Here is a 22,644-nt window from a genome sequence, read left to right on the forward strand (position 1 = left end):
GAACTCCCTGGGCCTCGGAAATCGTGGTCCGATCACAGCAAGACTGGGTCCCAGGTTGCAGGGGCCTGTGACTCTGTAAGGACGCCCACCCACCTACCAAACCCCTTCCTCCAGAGGGACCACGCCACGAAGCAAGAGGCAGTGAGCTTAATTGAATTCATGTTTAATAATTACAGGCACCGTGCCCCCCCTTCCCCCTGCGCAGGCAGCAGGGGTGGTGCAGGGGCTGGGGCATATGCCCCCAGCAGCGAGGACGGCAGTCCCATGAGTGATTTTCAGAAAATAAAAAAGGACCCCAGGGGCAGGCGGTGGTGCCCCCCTGCCCCCCAAGACACACCAAATTTCAAGACTTTATATATAATATATCTCTGTGCCCCGGGGGAGGAGGGGGGACACCTGGCAGCATCCTGGAGGGGGCCCCAGGCAGCCCAAGCCATCCTGCCTCTTCAGCCACTTTATTAGCTCAGACACATTCCACTACAGGCACCCACTGCTGCCGCCGCCGCCGCTGCCACCCCCACCCCCTGCAGTCCGGGCGGCTGGCCGGGCCATCGAGTGTCCATGGGGCGCCGAGCCCCGGCCCCACCCGCCCTCAGTTGTGGTCAGACTCCTCATCTGCCTCACGAAGCCACTTGAAGAAGGCTGTGACAGATTTAAGGGCCACGCCCTTGCCCTGCTGCTCAGCGGGGTCCTTGCTGCTCTCCCAGCTGTAGAAGGCGTCCTCCTTCACCACATCCTCGTCGTATAGTGCGTCGAAGAACATCCGAAGCAGGTCTGCAAAGGACAGCAGTTAAGAGGCCAGGCGGGCCCCACGCCCCGGGGCTCCCCCCCACCCAGGTTCTGCTGAAATCACCAGGCCAGCATCCCAGCGCCTGACCATTCCAGTTCCCAGATCCCCAACAGGAAGCCAATCTCATGATCCAGGAGACTGGTGTGCAGGAGTGAGTCATCTGGCCAAGCCTCACGCCCACCCCAAGCCTCGCCTCAGCAGCTTCAGACGGCATGAGGGTGTTCTGAACTGGATGGGTCCAGCGACAGGCAGCACGCGCTGCCATCGGACCGCAAGGTGGTCCAACCTGCCACACCCACTACCCGCCCTGCACATCCTGACGAGCTCGGGTCCCAGGTTCTTCACCCAGTGGCAGCAACACCCTTCACGCCACCCCCCACTCTGCCCTGTGCTGCCAGTCGGTCTTCGGAAGCACTTGTCCCCTTAGCTCTGAGCCAGGCCCACCCGGCTGCCCCCACTGCACTGCTGGTCTTCCCCAAAGCAAAGGCTCGCACTAACAGAGTCATGTGGAGTCCAGGCCAGGGGGACACTCAGGGCTGTCTCTGGGTAGTAACTAGCCACAATGTTCCTCAGAGCACGCCCTCAAATTCACAGCTGCGTTTAAGATGTCTCTCAGCCCCAGCCCACATGTTGGGGTTTACAGCAAACTTGCTGGGGCTTACACTAAGCTTGTGCTCGTTAACACCAAAATCCCAGGCCCACGGCTGCTCTGGGGACCCTCTACAATCCATCATCCACTCTGCCTTCTATTTTCAAGCTTGAGTTTCTCTCACCCAAACACAAAAGGCCTTATTACAACCACTATTATTTATAGACAAACAAAAGATTTTTGTCTTTCGACAAGAGATTAATTGAACTCAAAGATTTTTGTCTAAACTTACTGTTCTTCTTTCTTCCTGTCTCAGTACTACTACTTAGTCCTTTCCAATCCAGATTCTGCCCCGGGCCCCACCAGACACTAGGTCTGTTGAAGGAGAAGGGGTGCCTCCATTTTTTGGGTCATACCCACCACTGCTGCAGACCATGCAGTGCCGGAGACTGAACCCAGGCCTTAAGCATGTCAACCATGTCCTCCAGCCCAACCTCCATGCTTGGAAACGCTTCCATCTGTTCTCCAAGACCTCTCGGGCAGTCCTGCGTGAGACTACCTCCCTGGGCTGAGGTTACTCAGCCACCTTTCAGTTTGGTCCCTACCTCCAGAGCCCCCGAGGCAATCCCATTGTCCCCTAGTGATGAGCTACCTGTGCCAGCAAGGCCGACCAGTCTCCAACCTGACCTCTAAGTGAACCTAGACGCCCAGCCATCTACCTGGCATTACCTGTCGCCTCCGCCTGGGGGCTTCGAACACAAAATGCCCACGTTGCAGCTTAACGCAGTGTGCTTCCGCCCGGAGATGGCACTGCACAGCCACCCGGTCTGCTGCACGCTAGTCCCAGACACCCACGGCTTCTGCTCCCCCAGCCCCCCACCCCCAGGCCGGCGTCTGTGATCCGCCGCCTCCTCTCCCATCTTCAGTGCCAGCCGCAGAGCTGCTCCCATTCCCGACCCCCACCTTCATCTGCCGATCCTGCATATTCCCATTCACCCATCCCCAAACTACACATTCAAAATCCAAGAGAACAAAACCCCTGGGGCTGGAGCGATAGCACAGTGGTTAGGGCGTTTGCCTTGCACGCAGCCAACCCGGGTTCAATTCCCAGCATCCCATATGGTCCCCTGGGCACTGCCAGGGGTAATTCCTGAGTGCAAAGCCAGGAGTAACCCCTGTGCACCGCTGGGTGTGACCCAAAAAGCAAAAAAAAAAAAAAAAACACCCCACAACAACCACCCCCCCACCCCCCGTAAGGTTACTTAGGAACTACTACACATCCCCTTCACAAGGAGGGAGCTGGACCTACTCTTTCACTCCCAGGGCCTGCTTGATGCGGTGCATGCAAAGGCCAGGATGAACTAAACACACGATTTTTTTTTTTTGCTCAGGGATTACTCCTAGTGGTGCTTGTGGGACCATATGGGATGCTGGGACTCGAACCCGGGTTGGCTGCGTATAAGGCAAACGCCCTACTCGCTGTGCTATCGCTCCAGCCCAACGTACGATTTTTTGATTCCTTGCTTGAAATGCCACTCTGCTGCCAGGCCCACCTCTCTCAGCTGTGAGGCCACAGGCCCTCCTGGATGCAGGGTGTTTCCAATGCCCCCCTCCCACTCCACTGCCACGGGATTCCCGCCGTGCGTGACCCTCTGGAAAGCACCCACCAGGTCGCCCATGTTCCCCCTTCACCCCTGCGCCATGCTCAGAGGGGATCAGTGCCTGACATTTTCCCAAATCTATCGCAGTGCCCTAACGGCGCATCTTCAGGAGTAGGTAAGCCACGTCTCAGTGCCCATTGCGGGAAAGGGGCAACGGCAGATACCCGCAGGAATACAAAAACGGGCTCCAGGACACCAGGCAAGGAGAGCGTGTGGGCCCGAGCAGGGCAGGCACACCTGGACAGAGTCAGTTTCTAAGGCCCCTGCGCTCCCGGCAGCAAAGAGCCAGCCAGTCATCTAACAGGGAGCCGGACTGAAGCCACGTGGGCACTGTGCTTCTCCAGGGACCACCCTCCTTCGTGGGTGGCACCTTCCACGACTGCGCCCAGCTACCGGCGACTCCGCCCCTCCCCCGGCCCTGTTCTTACTGGCAGGCTGCTCTAAGGTCACTACAAGGGCCTGGAGGGCATAGAGCGCCTGCAGCTCCTTCTGCTCGTCACACAGGTATTTCTGTAGTAGTTTCGCTCGCATCTTCAGCACCGAGACATCTATTTTGAGGGGCGTCTCAACTGTGGGAGGGAAGACAGGGTCAGCGGGTGCATCCTCGGCCAGCATGGAGCTCCCCAGACCCTCCCTCCCTGCCCTGGCGTGCGCCAGGCCCCCTTACAGAGGATCGCAGAGTAGCAGACCGTCGTCATGAGGGCTCGGACTAACGTGTTGGATGTAGCCTGCTGCTCGCTCAGGTTGGCCTGGTCGGGGGAAACAGTCAGCACCTAAGTTCTCGGCTGCGGCCCGAGGGGCAGGCTCGCTGCGGGGGTCCCCCCATACCTCGATCCACTCGAACACCCTCTGGTTACTGCTGCCCTCCTTCAGCAGCTTCTCCAGCTGCCTGCTCAGCTCCTCGGATGGGAGCACCCGCTGGCCAGGGGCTTCGGGCTCCTCCCCCAGGGTGTACTCCACCTTCTGCAGGACAAAGGCCCAGATGGGAGTCCAGTGCCCAGGTGAGGAAGGGGACCGCCAGCACCCGCCCACTACCCAACCCCATGCTAAACGCCCACCTGTTCAGCAACGAAGGCACCGACATCCTGGCCTTCAGGCAGGAATTCCTTCCAACTGAGGCCAGCCTCTCGCCACAGCGTCCCTACCTTCTTGGGACCCTGAAAGACACACAAGGACCACTAAGCATTACCCCCACAACAATCTAACAGTGCCACAAGAGTCACTCCCCCCCCCCAAAAAAAACCCAAAAGTTTACAAGGGTTGGGGAGAAAGCACAAGGGTGAAGGCATCTGCCTTGCACATAGCCAACCCAGGTTCACCCCGGGACCCCGCCAGAAGTCATGCCTGAGCAGAGCCAGGAGCAAGCCCCAAGCACTACCAGATATAGCCCCCAACCACAAAATAAAACAAACAAAAGAGTAAAACTACATTGATAGAAAACACCTCAAACTACCTACTACTAGCTAAGGACGCTAGAGATGCACCAAATAGGAGCTAAGGATACAGACACACCAAGCAAATCAGTCCTCCAACACAGAAGAGATCAGCAACACCCAACAAACAACTCGTCTACACACACAGCTGTGGAGCTGGGCAGACGGCAAGGGATAGACTGGAGGCCGGTGCGCCTCAGGGAAGACGTTTATTAGGCTTCACAGAGGGTTTCTCAAAGGTAGACCGACTCCAAGCCCCTCACCCTAGCCTTCCACACTGGTCTGCAGCTCTCTCCTTCCATTTCACTGTGCCAAGGAACAAGCATTTTTGGGCGTACACGCTGCAGTCAGCACTCAGCCTAACAGCTGCAGGTACGTGCCACACCCGACAAGCCCAATCCACACACGAACAGCAATCTGCACTTGGAGACCTGCAACTTCACTTCCTAACAGCCACTGCTGACACCAACCCAACAAGATGATTCGTAACCGTTTACGCATTTTAAAAAGGCCCATTTTGGGGCTAGAGCAGGTAGGGTGTTTGCCTTGCACGCGACTGACCCAGGTTCGATTCCCAGCATCCCATACGGTCCCCTGAGCACTGCCAGGAGTAATTTCTGAGTGGAAAAGTGCAAAGCCAGGAGTAACCCCTGTGCATCGCCAGTGTGACCCCCCCAAAAAAAATTTTTTAAAAAGCCCCATTTTGTTTTACATTTTAACAAATTAATTAAAATATAAATTGTTGGGGGAACTAGATCAATAGTACAGTACAGCAGGGAAGGTTCTGTCCTTGCACAGTAGACTCAAGTATCCCCGCATCACCTAATGTCCCCAGAGCACACCAGGAGTGATCCCTGAATGCAAAACCAGGAATAATCCCAGAGCATTGATAGGTATAGCCGAAGAACAACTCATTTTTTAAAAAGTTATCTCACAACTTGGGGCTGGAGTGATAGCAAAGCAGATAGGGCGTTTGCCTTGCATGCGGCCGACCCAGGTTCGATTCCCAGCATCCCATATGGTCCCCTGAGCAGCGCCAGGAGTAATTCCTGAGTGCAGAGCCAGGAGTAACCCCTGTGCATCGCCAGGTGTGACCCAAAAAGAAAAAAAAAAAAAAAAAAAAACCCACACCCATATGGTCCCCTGAGCAGCGCCAGAAGTAATTCCTGAGTGCATGAGCCAGGAGTAACCACTATGCATCGCCAAGTGTGACCCAAAAACAAACAAAAACACCAAAAACCAAAACCCCCTGCCCCCCGCCAAACTCACCTTATATCACAACTGATAGACAGCTTTTTAAAAAATATGACTGCTGGCACTAGAAACATAGTATGGCGGCTAAGGCACTTGTCTTGCACCCAGCCAACCCGGGTTTGATCCCTTGCATCCTGCATGGAGCCTTTGCGCTGCCAGGAATGATTCCAAGTACAGAACTAGGAGTAACCCCTGAACATCCTTGGGTATGGCTCAAGAACAGAAATGAAACAAAATCGCTATGATCTCACGTCTCATAAATGCCTAAACATGTGCTACAAGTAAGAATTGGTAGGTGCAGGAAAATATGAGTAGCTCAAAGCTTTTCTATTTTTTTTTATTTTTTGGTTTGAGGACCACATCTGGTGGTGCTCACGGCTTACTCCTGCTCCTGGCAAGTTGGAGGAACATATGGGCTGCTGGGGACTGTACCTGGACTGGCTGCATGCACGGCTAAGAGCTCTCCCCACCTCAATGCGTTCTGAAACGAAACCACGCCAGTATGCCTACTGAAAGAATCTACGTCACTGAAAACAATTCTTTCCCACTCAGACAGCTGCACTCCGGGGCCTCTCACTACCATTAAGCACCACAACCCAAACTTCCCTTTCCCCAACTTCCCACCATGAACCAGCTAGTGTCCAAGCCACCGTCCCAAGACAGCTCCAGGGTCCTCCCAGAAAAGCTTCCCGTGTGGAACGTTACCAGCAGACACGTCTGCAGCCTCACAGGACTCTCGGCGCTCGCTCAACTTCAACTATTTCACGCTTTACTTCACACTTGTTTTTATTAAGCTGTCATCACCGCCCCACCCCCCACCTGTTTCCTGTGCTTTATTCCCAGTGTCTAGTAAGGGGCAAATGGGTTGTTTTGCTTTTTTTTAATGCTAAGAGATAGCAGGGCCAGAGTGCGAGGACATACAGTGGGTAGGGCCTTGTATGAGGCTGACCAGGGTTGGGCCCCCAGAATCCCAAGCACAGAGCCACACGCCCTACGCAGCCCGGGGTGTGCCCCCCACCCAATGAAATCGACAAGAGGCTAGAGACGGCCCAGAGGGGAGAAGGGCTGGGGGAACGGGTGCCAGGCGGCACAGTCCCAGAGACCCTCCCGTGCAAGGAGAAGGAACGCTAGCTTGAAGAAGGAATGAGCTGGCCTCTCGGTGCCGGCCACACGGGCCTGGGGCTCTGATTCTGGTCGAAGCAGGGTGCCACCCCCCCCCCAGCCAAGGAGCCAGCGGCCGCAGTGCCGCCACTCACCGAGCTCTTGCACAGCAGCCCCAGCACCTCCAGCAGCAGCGGGGCAGCTTTGCCCAGGGGTCGCAGCGGCTTGGTGATCTCCCTACAAAAGCCAAGTCCAGAAGCGTCCAGAGCCCCCGCCCGGGAAGGCCCCGCACACTGCCCACCCCTGCCCCGGCCGCTTACCTGAACAGCTCGCCCATAGGCACCCCACCCTCCTGCAGGACGGGGGTCACTAGCTCCGCCAGGTAGAGCCACACGTGAGGGATGTCAATCTCCATGTCTTCAGCCAGTTCTAGGATCTCGTACAACCTGCCAGGGGGATTCAGTGAGACCAGCAGCGCACGCTCGGGACAGCTGCTTCTACCCTGCGGCCGCTGGGGACGAAAGCCAGGACCTGACACATGTAAGGTGGGTACTCAACCACCGAGCTGCACCCTAGCCCTCGCGCTCAGGCCGCTTGCTTTGATTCCTCTGGGTTTGTTTTGGGCCATACCCAGCAGAATCACTCCTGGCGGTATCAGACGAACGTGGTACCACAGGCTAAAGCCAGGTGAGTGTGTGCAAGGCAAATGCCCTACCTGCTGCGCTGTGGCTCTAGCCCACAAAGCCACTTTCCCCTCTCCTGGTACAGTAACGTGGCAGTTTAGAAACCTACACCCTTTATACCCTGGGCCCCGCCCAGTGGTATCTGGGATCACTTCCGGCAGTGCCGGGGATCAAACCAGGGTGCTGGCTGGGGGGTCAGCAGGGAGTGCAGGCGGCAGGCCCCGAGAGCCCCGCGTACCCTCGGTAGTACTGAGCGGTGGAGAGGTGGCCGGCACAGATGAGCTGGTGCAGCAGCCGCCCCATGTGTTCCCGCGCCACGGAACTGCGCTCCAGCGTGGACTCGACGCCGTGTCGCACGAAGATGAAGAGCAGCGAGGGCGAGGCCAGCTCCTGCACACACTGCACTGCCTCCTGCAGGGCGAAGGGCAGGACGGTCACTGCGGCCTCCCCACCGCCGCAGCTCACACGCTCCTCCCACCCTCCGCTGGCCTACCTTCATGTCGTTGAGATGGAGATACTCCTCGATGATGGCCTTGGACTTCTTCTCCAGCTCCTCCTCGGAGAGCGCCGCCTTTGGGGGACTGGCCGGGGGCAGGGCGGCTTCTCGCTTCACTGAGGGGAAGACGGAGCCGGAGTCCCAGCTCAGGTCAGTGCACCGAGGAGCACATCCCGGGCCCAGCTGGTCCAGCCCTCCCGGCCCAGCCCGGCCCGTACCAGCATCCCGCCCGCGGTCCCGGTCCTCCGTGAGACTGGCCGCTTTGCGCAGGCCCTCGGGCTGGGAGGGCCGCTCTCGACTCCGCTCCTCCACTTCCTTGCTGAAGCTCCGCTTGGTGGCCGGCGTCCGTGCGCGATCGAGGCGGTCCCCCCGGTCACCTCCTCGCTCGCTCCGCTCCAGGCGGTCTCCTCGGTCCCCAGCTTTCTCACCCCGTTCCCGGCTCAAGCTACTCCTGGAAGATGGACAGGCGTGTCCCCTCAGCAGGTGTCCTCTCGTGGGACTGCCCAGCCCGCCAGCCCCTAAGAGGGAGCTCACCTCTGCACCACCCTCCTGGTGTCTGTGCTCTCTGTGGGCACTGCTTGCTGAAGGGCCGAGAAGCGATTCAGGGTACTGGTAGCTGGTCGAGCAGCTTCTGACGCTGGGAGATAAAGCACGTCACTAACTTTCTACTTTCAGGGCCGGAGAGTAGGGCGCTGTTTGCCCAACCCAACAGACCCAGATTTTGTCCCCGGCATCCCATCTGACGTCCACTCCTGCCAGGAGTAATTCCTGAATGCAGAGCCGGAGTCCTCCCTGAACATCGCTGGTGAGACCCAACACCCCTCCCCCCCATCTTTCTCCTTTCCTACAGCCCATCACCTGCCAATAAATACACAACACCTGGCCCTCATTCTGGTACTAACGCAGCCCAGAAGCCGGATGCAATGATCCAAGTGCACTCAGCCGTCCCGCCTCACCTAGCCACTGTACTCAGCCCCGCCTTGCGGACACCCTACCTGCATCCGAGGGCTTAGCTGTGGAGCCTCCGCTGCTGCCCTTGCCCCAGCTCATCCGACCTCCAGGGGCAAAGAGCTGGTTGTTGGAGTCGATGGAACCAGGCTGAGAAGAAAGGGGTGCAGCGTCAGGGGACCGCCTCCCCAGCCCACCACCACGCACAGCCACACGGGATCTGAATGACCCTACCCTGGGGTGGAGCAAACATTTCTACAAAGGACCGGGAAAAGCTCCAAGGGCCTGTGTGCAAGCTTTGCACCTAGAGGCCCAGGTTCCACACCCTGGACAGCTGTGAGAGCAGCCCCCAAACACCAAGATGACAGTGGTCAGTGCAGCCTATGTCCATGGACAGGAACAACAAATACGACCCAAGGACAAGTGGATGGCTAAAGGTTAGTGAGCATATTCTATATGCAGAAACCCCAATTTGATCGCCAGCACCTCCGGTCCTCCAAACAGACTGGTCCCCAAATCAATAGACAGAAAACCACAGACAGCGCCCCTTATTTTTTACAATCCCTGAAGGTGTCGCCTTTTTTTTTTTTTTTTTTTGCGTCACACCTGGCAATGCACTGGGGTCACTCCTGGCTCATGGACGCGGAATTACTCCTGGCAGTGCTTGGGGAACCATATGGGATGCTGGGAATTGAACCCGGATTGGCCGAGTGCAAGGCCCTACCCGCTGTGCTATCACTCCAGCTCCACAAGGTGGCTTTTTGAGCTGTCAGCCACACCTGACAGCTGAGTAAGTAGTTTAACCTGACTCTGCTACAGCAGCAAGGGAACCACTAGAGGTGCGAAGGCATGTGTGGTTATGCCCAAGTAGGTGCTCAGACACTCATCCTGCACTTCACCATGCTGCACTTCCGAGCCGAAACTCTTAGCCAGAGGGAATGGGCGAGACTTGGCGTGGCATCTGCTGACCATGGCCCAAATGAAGTATGTCCCCAAGAGCAGGAGACGCAGGCCTGGGCCCAATCCCTCTCTGCATGTGCCACCCCCCGCACTCTCACCTTTGTGATCTTGGTGAGTCGCGATGTGTCAATGGGACGGCTGCCCTTACTGATGGGGACTGTGTTCCAGCCACCATCATCCACAAGAGGCAGCCCGCGGCCTGGGGTGGAAAGGAGAGCACAGAGCGAGGGTCAGCCCCCGTCAGCCCGCCCTGGCCCCCTGCACAGCCCCACGTCTCCCTTCCTCAGATCCTCAGTTCCATCAGGAGGTCTCAGTGGCCCAGACACGTGGCACTAACACAGAAGTCATCAGTGGAAAGGAGATCCCCTCGGGTGGCGCCTCCAGCCCAGCCTCTGACTCACTGATAGGCGGGCCCGGGGGGCCTCCCCGGCGCTTGTCGCCACCCTTGGCCATGAGCTGCTGTACTTTGATGTGCTCCCGGTGCTCCTCCATCTCAGCCTCCTTGTGGATCTGGTCAATGGTCTTAGGACCCTGGTCTCCTCGGCGCGGCACCCAGTTGCTCTGTGGGGACAGGCAGTCAGTCAGCGAACATCCGCCAGAGTGGGCCAGGCCACACCGCAGGGCTGGGGCTGGGGCTGGTCGGACAACAGCCAGCAGCAGGGAGCAGGGCCCATACCCGCCGCAGGTCCAGCACGTCCTGCAGCATGAAGCGGATTCGGGAAGAAGTCTTCTTCTCTTTGATGATTTTTTCCATCTGCTGGAAATACTGATCCATCCGGGGCTAGACGCAACAGGATGAGGTCATTCATTTCTCTTTGGTATTTCCCCATCCCACCCCCCCACCCCCCAGTGCTCAGGGCTTACTCCTGGTGATGCTCGGGGACCATATGCGGTGCTGGAGATTGAGCCTGGGTCAGGCACACATAAGGCAAGTGCCCTACCCGTCACTGCATCTCTGGCCCCTCAGAAATGTTTTTGGAGTCACCCTCAGCAGCGCTTGAAGGCAATCCCTAGGCCAGCGCTCAGGGGACCGTGTGAGGTCAGGGGCCAAACCTGGGGCTGGAGCCCTTGTGTCATCTGGTCAGTCCAGGGCAGCCCTGTCTAATTCGTGCCCCCCAACAGCAGGCCCTGGTGAAAGCTCGACAGAGCAAGCCTGTGCCGCCCCACACGCCCCCCTACCTTCACTTTTTCTTTCTTTCTTTTTTTTTTTTTTTTGCTTTTTGGGTCACACCTGGCAATGCACAGGGGTTACTCCTGGCTCTGCACTCAGGAATTACCCCTGGCCGTGCTTAGGGGACCATATGGGATGCTGGGATTTGAACCCGGGTCGGCCGTGTGCAAGGCAAACGCCCTACCCGCTGTGCTATCTCTCCAGCCCCCTACCTTTGCTTTTTCAAAGTCCAGGTCTTTGCCAATGGTGGTGAGCAGACGGCAAAGGCATTCGAGGGACTCCTCGTCATGGTTCTTAAGGAGCTTAACCACGCAGTCGTGCATGATGGCTTCCGTCAGCATCTTCAGCTTGAACAGCTCCCCAATAAACTTGATATTCCCTAATGAGCGCCGGCGGGCTATGTCTCGAGCCTCTTCCAGCTCTTCCTTCAGCCGTCCCCGTTCCTCTGCCTGCCGCCGGGAAACAGGAGCACAACAAAATGACACCCAGCAGAAACCTCACTCTCCTACAACCTGCATATTTTGGGGAGTCTACTGGGAGGTTGAGACCACACCCAGCAGTGCTCAGAGACGACTGTACGGCCTGGGGATGCTCAGGGCTAACTCCTGTCCTGGCGCTGCACTCAGGGGTCACTCCTGGCAGTGCTTGGGGGACCTTAAGGAGTGCCAGGGATCAAGCCCAGGTTAGCTGTATGCAAGACAAGTGCCTTACTCATGTACCTCTCCATCCCCTGCAATGGTCCTTTCCATTTGGGGGGGCGGCAAGGTGGGGCACTCCCATGCCCTCTAGGGCACCCACTCCTGGCAGTGCTTTAGGGGAATATATGGGATGCCAGGGCCACCAAGTACAGCCGCCCTAACGCTGTACTATTTCTGAGTCCAAGCTGCGTGCAAACAGGCAGGAAGCACTCACGCCCCAAGGCAGAGAAACGCCACTCCCCCGTCCAGCCACATTCTGCAGTGGGTGGGCAGCATCGGGGTGCCCAGAGGACAGGCAGTGGCTCTGGTGGGTTTCCTCTCACCGTAGCGGCTTCGTCCATCTCCTTCTGCTTCTTCTCAAACACCTCGTCGTCATCTTTGTCTTTTTCAAACTCCTTCTGACATCGATTCAACAACAGTTTTCGGAAATTCACAGTCACTGTTGGCTTTTCTGTAGTGGGCACTTTCAGCTGTGTGTCAGAGAGAAACGTCCACTCAGGCCAGGGAAAGGTGGGGCCAGCCGAGTCCCACTACTGGACCCAGACACTGCCCTCGCCAACACAGCCTGCCAGCAGGATGGACGCAGGCGCCTTCCCAGCCAGACCCCAACTGAGGCAAACGGGGGCCACTCACCGCCATGAGGCAGCGGCACATGTTGGCGTAGGCCACAGAGAAGTTGGGCTCTGAGATGGCCTTCTCAAAGATGAGATCGATGACCCCTTTGAGGCGCTCCTCCGTGTCGATGGCCAGCTGTGTCACCTGCTTCATCAGCTGCTGGAACATCTGGGGCGTGAGCTTATTCAGGATGGAGCGCACCCTGCGGAACAGGTCCTGGCGGGAAGAGAAGACGCGGGACCTCAGAACAACAGGGCCACATGGCGGGTGGGGTCGGCAGGGACTTAAGCAGACGCCGGTAGGGACACACAGAAACCTAGAGGGCAAAGGTGGCCAGAAGGGTGGGCCCTAGGCAGAGGGCTCAGGCCCGTACCTGGGTCTTGCTGCCGTCAGCATCTTCCTCCCCGCGGTCCTTGTCAGCCGCCGTCCTCTTGCTGCTGGGTTTCCAGGCCTTCTCCGCTTTGTTCAGCTTTATATCCTCAGTCATTAACACTGTGGCAATGATCTTGCGTGGTTCCTTTCGGGGGCCCGGCTGGGAGCGCCGGGGTCCCAGACCAGCCTAAGCAAGGAGCAAAGACAAGAGAAGCAACAGAAAGAGTCAGAGCAACCCGTGAGCCCCAGTGCCCCCACACCTGTCAAGGGCTGACTGCTCCCCGTGCCCAGAGAGCCACCCCCACCCCGCCTGGCCCTCAGCCACTCACCGGCCCGCGGGGCAGCTCCCCACCTGGCCCACCCCTCGGGGGCCCACGGGTGCTGACAGTTGGTCGGCCAAGGTTGGCAAAGGACGGAGTAAAGTCTGGGCCACAATTGATGCCTGAGAGTCGAGTGGGATCCAGCGGCCGCAGTGGTGTTTTATTGGCCTGGGAAGAGAACAAGGCGTTGGCACAGCGGGCAGGGAGGGCCAGGACGGACAGGCTACCTGGCTCAGCTACACCCACGCCAGCCAACCCACCTTGTCCAGCACCACGTCGCTGATGTGGGGCAGGCCCTCTGGCTTCTGCATGCTGGCAAAGATGAACTGGAAGCCAAGCAGGAAGTCACGGTCATAGCGCTTCTTCTCCTCAAGGTTTAGAGGCTTCCACTGGTCTGCACGGAAGAGCAAAGGGAGTGTTCAGCCAGCGCCCACCAGGGACCCCAGGGGCGCCCTCGGCCTGTCCCCCGGCCAGCCCCTCAGCAGCGTACCTGACTTATACTCATACTTCTGCTCCCCGGGCTGGATGTTCTCGGCATTCTGGATTTTGTCCTCCTTGGAGTCCCACGTCTCCTCCGTCTCCTCCGACCGAGCCGGGGCGCCGCTGCCCTCGGGCTCTGGGCCGGGATTGCTGCCCACGGGTGGCGGCTGGTTCTCCACCTCTGGCACTCCAGGGTTCGCCTGTGACCAGAGGACATGGTGCTGGGGTTGGAGCTTCACCTCCAAAACCGCCTTCGCCCTCGGCTCCCGTCTGATCCTTACCTCCTTAAAGGCATCAAGGAGGTCTCCAACAGCTTCCTTCTTATTGAGATCCTTCATTTTCCGTCTCCTCTTTGGCACAGATACTGCCACTGTTTAGGGGGAGAGAAAAGGTGTGGGATTAACCCGAGAACTCCCAGGGAAGAGAAAAAGCATCCCCCGGTGCACAGCTTTCTCTGCATCGCACCTTCCTAAGGACAACTCCAGCTCGCAGGTTCCACCAGAGTCCGTGACCCAACTACCCGACCGACACGCCCCCTCACCGCTGGGCACAGGTGGGAAAGTGGCGCCCCAGAGAGAGCCGTGTGCCCGGCCGCTCCCCCACCCCCCATGCCTTACCTTGGGTAGCTGCGGCCGCCTCCAAATTCTGGGACGGGTGCACTGGGGCTGGGGCACTCTCTGGGGGGAGCACTTCCTCCCCTCCCTTCTCACTCTCCGCTTCTCCCGCGTCTCCTTCTTCTTCCTCTTCCTCCTCTTCCTCCATTTCCTCCTCCCGAGCAGGGGCAGCCTCGGGCGGGGTGGAGGGGGCGGTGGCGGGCGGAGCCGCTGGTGCTGGGGCCTCCTGGGCCAGCTCCTTGGGCTCACTGACGGGGCTGAAGTCCGCAGCTGGTGGCGAGGGGGCTCCATTGAGCAGCTCCTCTGGCTGGGCGGTGGCGGCCCCGGGCAGGGGCGCCTCTGGCGGGGCAGCTGGAGGAGAGAGCGGAGCAAGCTCGGCGGCGGAGTCCACCTCCGGCTCCCGGTCCTCCGGTGCGTCAATGCCGTTAGGCTCAGGCAGAATTTCCACTGGGTGAGGTGCCAGGGGAGCGGGCACCTGGAGGGGACTGGAAGAGAACTCTGACTCTGGGACCGGTTTGCTCAGTGTCACTTCCACTTCCAGTATCGGTTCAGCGAGGGGAGGGGGCTCTGGAGAGAGGCAATACGGCTCCCCGGCCTCATGCGTCACAGGGCTGGACTCTTCGACAGACATCTGGATCATCCCCGTGGTCATCGTGTCCCCGGGAAGAGAGAGGACGGTGAGATTCGGCTCAGACCCTGGCTCCAGGATCGGGGGTGGTGACGGGGTCGGAGAAGGTGATGAAGGCTGGGATTCAGAAGGACTGTGCTCCGGGCCCGGCAGCCCGGGCCGGCCCCCAATGATGGCTGCCTGCGACCGGTCATCTGCAGCCCAGGAAAGGAAGAGTAACTGAAAGCAAGTCTTCAGTCCCGGTACACCTCCCCTCCCAGTTAAGGTACCCGGAACACAGCGCCCCCACCCCAGACACACCCCCCTCCAAACCTAAGTTCTTTCCTCTCCGCCCCCCCCAATCCAATCTGTCCTTTTAACATCCCAGTCGTTCCTCTCTGGCATGCAGCTCATGCCAAGCCACCTCCTCAGTGTGTTCAGGTGCCACCCTCCTCTGCCCCACCTGTTGCCTTACCTGGCCGGACAACGACAGCAACCTGGGGAGTCTCCCCATTAGCCTGAGGCTCCAGACCGCCTCCCGTCTGCAGAACACAAAGGGTTACAGAGTTCGCCCGGGAGAGCCCCACAGCCCTTCTCTCTCGGAGCCCCCCGGAACCCACGTACCTGGGGAGGGGTGGGGGTGGAGGCAGTGCGGGCCCCAGACATGATCTCCTCTGTGATATCCTTCCCTCCTTGGTTTGGATCTCGAATCCGGATCTGGGGAGAGAAAGCTGGGGGGTGAGTGGACAGCAGGAGGAGCCCCCTCTCCACCCTGCCCCACTCCTAAGACTCTAGGCCAAACTCCCACCCCCCACCGGGAAGCAGGTGGGTGGGTGCCAGGAACCCCATGAGTTCTACTGTCAGTCCATCCGGCCGTGCTGCTGAGCCCTGCGCCAGCCGCCACCCGAGGGGAGTCCTGACCTCACAGAGCAGTCCCGGGCATCACAATGCTCCCCCCACCTCCCCGCCGGCCTGCAGGCCCAGGACCCCCGGCCAGCTCCCGCCGGCTCACTTGTGGCTAGTCTGCCTGGTCTCGGGGGGCAGGGCCCAGATGCAGTGGGTGGAGCCAGGGTGACTCAGCGGCTTCCCCAGCCCTGGCACCTATTCCGGGCACCACGCCCAGGGCTCGAGGACTGAGCAGAGGCGGAGGCCTCAGAGCTTCCAGGACTGGGGAGGGAGGCGGGGGGTGGGGGCACAGAAAACAAACCATTTCCAAGGCAAGGCAAGCCACCAGACACGGAAAACCGAATGCAGATCTGAGGGACCCCCAGGCCAGGTCACCAGAACTCTTACCCGCGGCCTCCCTCCTCCCTGGAGCGGCCTGACTCCTGCCCTGCAACCTCGGGCCCTCACAGAGAGCCCGGGAACTGCCCAAGTCCCTGTTCTCTGCCCACTCAGCCTTAGATCTGCTTCCTCAACTTCCTGCTCCCTGACCCACATGCGCCTGACCTTGATGATCCCTTTCCAGGCGTCCCAGAGCCCCTGGCTGCTACTCACCGTCTTCCGCTCCCTCTTGGGAGCAATATGGGGGGGCTGGTTCATCAAAACCGGAGCGGGGGCCACTCCGGTGGGAAACTGCTGCACACCCTGGGCTGGATAGTAGGCGCCAGCTTGGAGGGGGGCGGGGGGGGGGAGGACGGACACAGGGAAAGGGAAGAATGGTGGCAGCGTCAGGGCCCAACCATACACAAATGCCTACTTGCAAACCTCCCACCCCCAGAACCTCTCATCACCCTCAGCCGGCCCCTTGCCCCGCTCCACCCTCCTCCCCAAAGGAATGAGGTGTCTATCAAAGCTGGGAAACCAGTCTGAACTGCGTTTACAAGGATTCCTGACACACGCCTTGTAGGCAAAGCCCTCCTTAGCCACAGGGTACCGGCTACCAGCACTCAGGCTGCTCCTCCTCTACCCCGTGACCTAAGCGAGCATGCAAGCAGCCCACTCCCTGCAAACCGCGCACAGACTCCCGGCGAGCAGCAACTACTTCTTAACCTGAAACGGAATCAGGGCTTTGGCTGGGAATGAGAAAAACTGATTTGCCAACCCTGCTCCTCTCAACCGAGTCCGGTTCCCAACTCCAGCCCTCTGCCAAGGGGCAAGGCAACAAAATGCAACATTATGTATCACCAGACCCAGGATGAAGGAAAATGAATTCCTTTAAAGCAATGGTCTCCAAAATGGGATGCCTTCTTCAATCTCCACATATCGACTAGCAACTTACGTTTATTTGTCTAAGTTATGGATATGGATAAACAAACAAAAACATACAGGTGTTGGGGGTACATACTCAAAATTTTTCCTGATGATCAAAAAATTTTGGAAACCACTGCCATAAAGAACAGACTAATCCTTTCCTAGAATATAAATGAAAACACAGCTACAGAGACTTCTCAAACCCACGTGACCCGAGTTCCCCCCAAGCAGGGAGTGCGGGTCACAGGGAATGCTGACTGACAGGCCCTGACCTGGGGGTGCCTGCGCCTGGATTCCTCAGCCCGGGAGGACTCCAACTCCAAGGAGGATGCCATCTCCTCCCCCCCATCCCCAGGCCAACACCAGACACGGGGTAAGTACCAACTGATCCCTACTACTGACGAACCCTATCATTTTTTAACCGACACAAGCCTGGGAAAGGTCTTAGGAATTCACAGGTGAGTTTAGATGCTCCCCCGACTCTCTCCCGCCTTACCGTAAGTCCCAAACTCGGTAGGGCTTGCACCCGGGTAAAAGCTTGGGGCTCCTGGCTGCACGGGATACTGCTGTGTCGGGACAACATAAGTAGATCGCCCCTGGGGAAGAGGACGAAGGGAGACACGGAGTTGAGGGAGCTAAGAGGCGCTTTATCAGACACCAAGAGAATGTAGGGCAAGACAGGACAAGCCAATGCTGGGCAATGTCCAGGAGGAAGGCCGACCTCTGGGAAGAAGACTCAGGAGCAGAGGTGAGGGCCAGGGAGGAAAGGGTCGGGAGACAAGTTTCTGCGGCTTCCAGCCCCCAGGTTTCCAGCCTCACCTGTCCAGGGATGTAGTAGGCCCCCTGGGAGCCTGGGTAGGAGATCTGGGAGGGGATCATCATTACTTGGGATCCGGCAGGGTAGACATGGGCAGCTGGGCCAGGGCGGGCGGGGGCTGCACTCTGCACTCGGGAGGCTGCACTGCTCGGGGGCTGGGCCCGGCTAGTGTAGAAGTGCTGTCAGGGAGGGAGGAAGGCGGTTGGCTTGGCAGGGGAGGAAGTTGAGAGCAAAATGGCCACTCCGCAGGGTCTCCTGCCCTGAGAACCGCTGCTTGGGAGCACGAGGACAGTCCTTCCGAGACCCATTCGGCCAGCTGATGGGTTAAGTGGCTGCTGGACTCACATGGGCCCTGCCAAGTCCTCGAGTCTAGCCTCGGCACTCAGTATACACGCTGGTGCCCTCACCACCATGCACCCTCGTGTGGGCTCCGCCAGCTATCCTTCTGCGGAGCCCTCCTAGCAGCCAGGTGCACGGTGCCTGAGGAGAGCCAGTCTGGGCACTGCACACCCCAGCATGCACTGCTCTACCCGCAAAACCCGAGGCGCTCACCGCTAACATGCAACCATCTCCCGGGGCCCCTATGCAGGGCTTTGAAGGCTGAGGCCCTCTCATGCATCGGTCACCCTCAGACTGAGGACCTGGCCAACAAGCAAGTCCCCACCCTGAAGTCCCCCAGTCCCTGCGCCTAGCACCTGACAAGGGTGGAAGGTCAGGGTGAGACCAGGACAAGGTCCAGGATGAGCGAAGGAGCATTACCTGCAGAGACCTGAATCCTCCCTGAGAGCACATGGGACAGGAGAGAAAAGAATTATCCCCAAGGTGATGAGGGGCCCCATGCAGACAGGCACACGCATGCACACACACGCACATGTGCACGCACGCACACACGCGCGCACACACACACACACACACACACGGGCACACGCACATACACACGCGAGCGCGCGCACACGCACAGACACACGTGCACGCACACGCACGCACGGAAGTAGGGCAAGAAACCTCCCACTCAGTGAGGAAGAATGGAGGGAACAGAGAAAAGCAAGAACCAGCTAGAGAGCGTTGATCTTGCCACATTCCGGAGAAAAAAAAGACGGCAAGGGAAACGGAGCAACGGCGAGCTCCTGGAGAAAACGGGAGAAAGTAGGAGCTGGCAGGACCCCAAAACACTGCTCCCAAATCTCCAAGCATCAGGACCCCTAGTCAAGCCACCCCCATCGAGGACATTCTGCCCCACGGGGCCATCAGAAGTAAGTAACCCACAGCAGGCAATGGGGGGCCAGGTACCAGGGCCTCCACGGTTTCCATCCTAAGGGCCAAAGCGGCCTCGGCTTTCCATGGCTCCCACCCAGGCCCCCTACTCCCCTCCCCGCAGCCCCTCACCTGGCGGGGCTGAGAAGGCGTGTTCATTTGTGTCGCTTGTGGCGTACTGAACACCACCGGTGCTGTCTGCCCCGGGGGAAACGCTGGCTGAAGGGGGGGGGGGAGACCAGAGTTCAGCAAGAGAAACCAGGGTGGGGCAGAAACCCAAGCCGGTGAGGCAGGGGGCGTAGATCTCTGGCCAGGTCCTGCCTCCGCTGTCCACATGCCCCCTCCCCGGGACAGCCCCTGGGAACAGCCCAGGGGCCCTGTCTCAATTTGGCAGCAGGAAGCTGCACTTTGCCCTGACACAGATGGGGGTGGGAAAAATCCAGAGGTTGGAGCCTGTTTCCTGACTGGCTGCCTGGTGGCCCCCACCCCCACCCCAGTCTCTCCTGATTCCTCCCCCTAATTACCTGTGGGAGTCCAGGGGACGGGGCGGGTGGGGGGCCTGTGGGCTGTGGAGGTTTGTTCATTTCATTTGGTGCCACATCAGGGTCCCCCCAGCACCTGTTGGGAAAGAGTGGGGGCTCGGCAAGGGGACGGGACCTACGGGCATACGGCTTGGGGCGAAGCAAGGGGCCGGGTCCCACGAGAGCAGCCCCCCGCCCTGATCCCGGAGGAGGAGGTGGAGGAGGAGGAAGAGGAGGAGGAGGAGGAGCAGGCGCAGCACGCAGGGAGGTGGGGGGGTACTGAAGGCAGCAGGAAGCGATGTCGCTTCTGTCTCCGTCCCCCACCCCCCCACCCCCCCCCACGGCGTTTGTCAAAAAAAAAAAAAAGAAGAAAAAAAAAAACCCGCAGCACCGCCAACCACCGCCACAGCCCCCTCACTCACCCCCTCGGTTAAGAATAAGTCCACGGCGCGGCCTACAGGTTCTGGGCATCCGAGGGCCTGGGGTTGGGGAGGTGAGGGGGTATCAACCCGGCTCCGCGGGGCCCAAGACCAACCAGACCGGAAATTCCAGGTCTCGCTGGCACCAGGCTCCCGGATCACACACACGCACTCACACACACACGGAGCCGGAGCGGCTTTTCGGGCCCGGCGCGTCCCCACCCCCAGCCCGGGGACACCGGGTTCGGGGCCGGGGCCCTGGGCGCGGGGCGGGCGGGCGGCGGGGGTCCCCGGGGGCGAGGCCGGGCCGGGCCGGGCGGGGCGGGGGCTCCTCCCTGCCCGCCGCCGCCCGCGCCCTCCCCGCGCCCTCCCTGCGCGGCGCCGGCCAGTGCCAAAGCACGACGTGTCACTTCCCGGCGGCCGGGCGGGCGGCCCCGGGCCCGCGCCGCGCTCCCCGCCCCCACCCGGCCGCGCCGCGCCGCGCACACGTGGGCCCGCCGATCGCGGCCTGGCGGGGCCGCCGCCCGGGCGCGGGGCCGGGGCGCCGGGGCGCCGGGGCGGCGGGCGCGCGGGGGCCGCGGCCGGCGCGGATGGCGGCGGATGCGGGGGGAGGGGGCGGGCGGGCCGGGTCGGGCCCGGACATGGCGGCTTTACCTTCAGTCTCCTTCAGTCCGCGCGGCCGAGCCCCACGCAGCCGCACAGACGTAGTCCACAACCATTTCCGGCTCCCCGCACGGATCCCGCTCGGCGGCCACCGCTTCTCCGCAGGCGCAGCCGGCGCCCCCACGTGACCGGCGCGGGGGGCGGAGCCGGCGCCGGCGCCGCGCACATGGGCCGGGCCCCGCCCCGTCACGTGATCGCAGCGGCCCGCCCCCGTGTCCCCTCCCGAACTTTGCGCCTGGCGCCCCGACCCCCTCTGCGGCGCCTCCCCGCGTTCCTGGGGGCTCCCGCGGGCCGGGCCGAGCGGCGAGGAGGGGCCCGGGGCGGGGGAGGCCGCGGGAGAGCGCGTTCGGGTGCGCCGAGGCGGGCGGCGCGCGCCCTGTGGGAAGGAGGGTGCGGAGCAGGAGGCCTTTGAAAGTCGCGTTCACGTGGACGTCCCTGGGAACGGGTTGGATACATTCTAACCAGGAAATTCGGGGGAGTGCATTTGTGTTTTGCAAAGATCAGACAGACGCTTCCCCTAGGGGCCCCGGGGGAAAAGTCGAAAACTAAGAAATCCAGAGACCCCTGCCCGCGGTCACAAGGCTGATTTGGTGGTGGTGGTGGTTTGTTTTAATGCCACACACCCGTCGTCCTTGCCCAGGGCTTACTGGGATTATGTTCCATTCCCGCCTTGGCTGCGTGCAAGGCGTGCAAGGCAGGTGCCCTACCTGTATTATCTTTACGTGCCTTCCCAAAAGACTTGACACCAGAAGAGACGGCCTAGAGACAGATCCAAATCTTCAAAAAGTTCAAGCGTGTGCATTGGGGCCTGAGTGATAGTGCAGTGGGAAGGCGCTTGCCTTGCACTCATACAACCTGGGTTCAATCCTCAGCATCTCATGTGATCCCGGAGTCCACAGGAGTGATCCCGGAGATTAGAAACAGGAGTAACCCCTGAGCATTGTCGGGTGTAGTCCCTTCCCCCAAAAGAAACCAAAAAAGTCTGCGTTTGGGGGCCAGAGCAATACAACAGCAGGTAGATTTTGCCTTTCGTGCAGCCAACTGGAGTCCGATCTCATGCCGCCCATATGGTCCCTAAAGCAATTCCTGAGCACAGACCCAGGTGTAGGCCCTGAGCATTGCTGGGTGTGTCACTCAACTCAGTACTCAACTCCCTGATAGTATACCTACTACCTACTTAGTTTACCTGTAGGAAAATGAAGATTTGAAACTAGCGGAAGCCAGTCCAGCTCAAGCCTGAACTTTTTTGTTTGTTTTCATTTTTTGTTTTTAGGTCACACCCAGTGGTGCTCAGGACTTATTCCTCAGGGATTGTTCCTGGTGGGCTCAGGGACCATATATGTTGCTGGGAACGTCAACCGGATACAAGGCAAGCGCCTTACCTGATGTATGATCTCTCTGGCCCCAAGTCTGGCTCCAATTTCTATCATTATGAGTAAAAACCAAATTTTCTCTATTAATGATAGAAATTCTCATTTCTGTTAGACGTGAGGATGAAGTTAATACACGAAAGTGCTCATTAAAACTAAGTCATCTAGAAAAGACTCAGGCCCTCTCTCCCTACAGCCCCCCCTCACTCCATGTATGTACATACATGTCTCTCACAAGCTACCAAGTATTTTTCAGAGGCTGGGGAGATGGCATAAAGCTGGAACAGCCTTCCATATGTGGGACCTAGATGCGATCCAAAGTGCAGAGAGAGCTACCCCTTAAGCGCAGAGCTGGAGAATCCATCAATGTGGCCCCAAAATTTAAAAAAATCCTCAGCAGCCATAAACCGGTCATATGTAACCTATATGATACCACTTATTAATTTTTTTATTGAATGGTAGTGACATACACAGTTATAAAGTTGTTCATGATTGGGTTTCAGTCATATAATGTTCCAACACTCACCCCTTTACCAGTGTACATTTCCTACCGTAATGTCCCTAGTTCCCTCCCACCCCGCCTCTGTGGCAGGCACTTTTATTCTTTTCTTCTCT

At 59.2% G+C, this 22,644-nt stretch overlaps 1 protein-coding gene and 1 non-coding gene across 4 annotated transcripts; both read right to left on the reverse strand.

Annotated features, from left to right (window-relative positions):
• Nucleotides 1-146: 146 nt before the first annotated feature.
• On the reverse strand, nt 147-20,788 carry EIF4G1 (eukaryotic translation initiation factor 4 gamma 1). Of its 3 annotated transcripts, XM_055125760.1 has the most exons (34): nt 20,651-20,788; nt 20,000-20,056; nt 19,581-19,674; nt 19,189-19,275; nt 18,562-18,582; nt 17,805-17,981; nt 17,482-17,581; nt 16,290-16,402; nt 15,417-15,509; nt 15,268-15,334; nt 14,189-15,007; nt 13,853-13,941; nt 13,582-13,771; nt 13,352-13,485; nt 13,101-13,259; nt 12,773-12,958; nt 12,418-12,615; nt 12,108-12,254; nt 11,299-11,535; nt 10,592-10,696; nt 10,317-10,476; nt 10,014-10,114; nt 9,003-9,105; nt 8,542-8,644; nt 8,226-8,458; nt 8,005-8,123; nt 7,750-7,922; nt 7,149-7,274; nt 6,984-7,065; nt 4,099-4,197; nt 3,869-4,003; nt 3,708-3,789; nt 3,469-3,609; nt 147-774 (listed from the first exon to the last, which is right to left on the reverse strand). In XM_055125760.1, the coding sequence occupies exons 3-34, from the start codon at nt 19,638-19,640 to the stop codon at nt 593-595; spliced, it is 4,821 nt and encodes a 1,606-aa protein (XP_054981735.1). In that variant the 5' UTR covers nt 19,641-19,674; nt 20,000-20,056; nt 20,651-20,788; the 3' UTR covers nt 147-592. The 3 variants fall into 3 exon arrangements, with proteins under 3 accessions (XP_054981735.1, XP_054981737.1, XP_054981736.1); XM_055125762.1 differs by lacking the exon at nt 18,562-18,582; XM_055125761.1 differs by lacking the exon at nt 20,651-20,788 and having other exon boundaries at nt 20,000-20,321.
• On the reverse strand, nt 10,195-10,271 carry LOC129403092 (small nucleolar RNA SNORD66). Its single transcript, XR_008629070.1, has one exon. It is a non-coding gene; the product is annotated as a small nucleolar RNA SNORD66 (small nucleolar RNA).
• Nucleotides 20,789-22,644: the final 1,856 nt, after the last annotated feature.

This window comes from Sorex araneus, chromosome 2 (assembly GCF_027595985.1).
Source record: "Sorex araneus isolate mSorAra2 chromosome 2, mSorAra2.pri, whole genome shotgun sequence".
Classification (NCBI taxonomy): domain Eukaryota; kingdom Metazoa; phylum Chordata; class Mammalia; order Eulipotyphla; family Soricidae; genus Sorex; species Sorex araneus.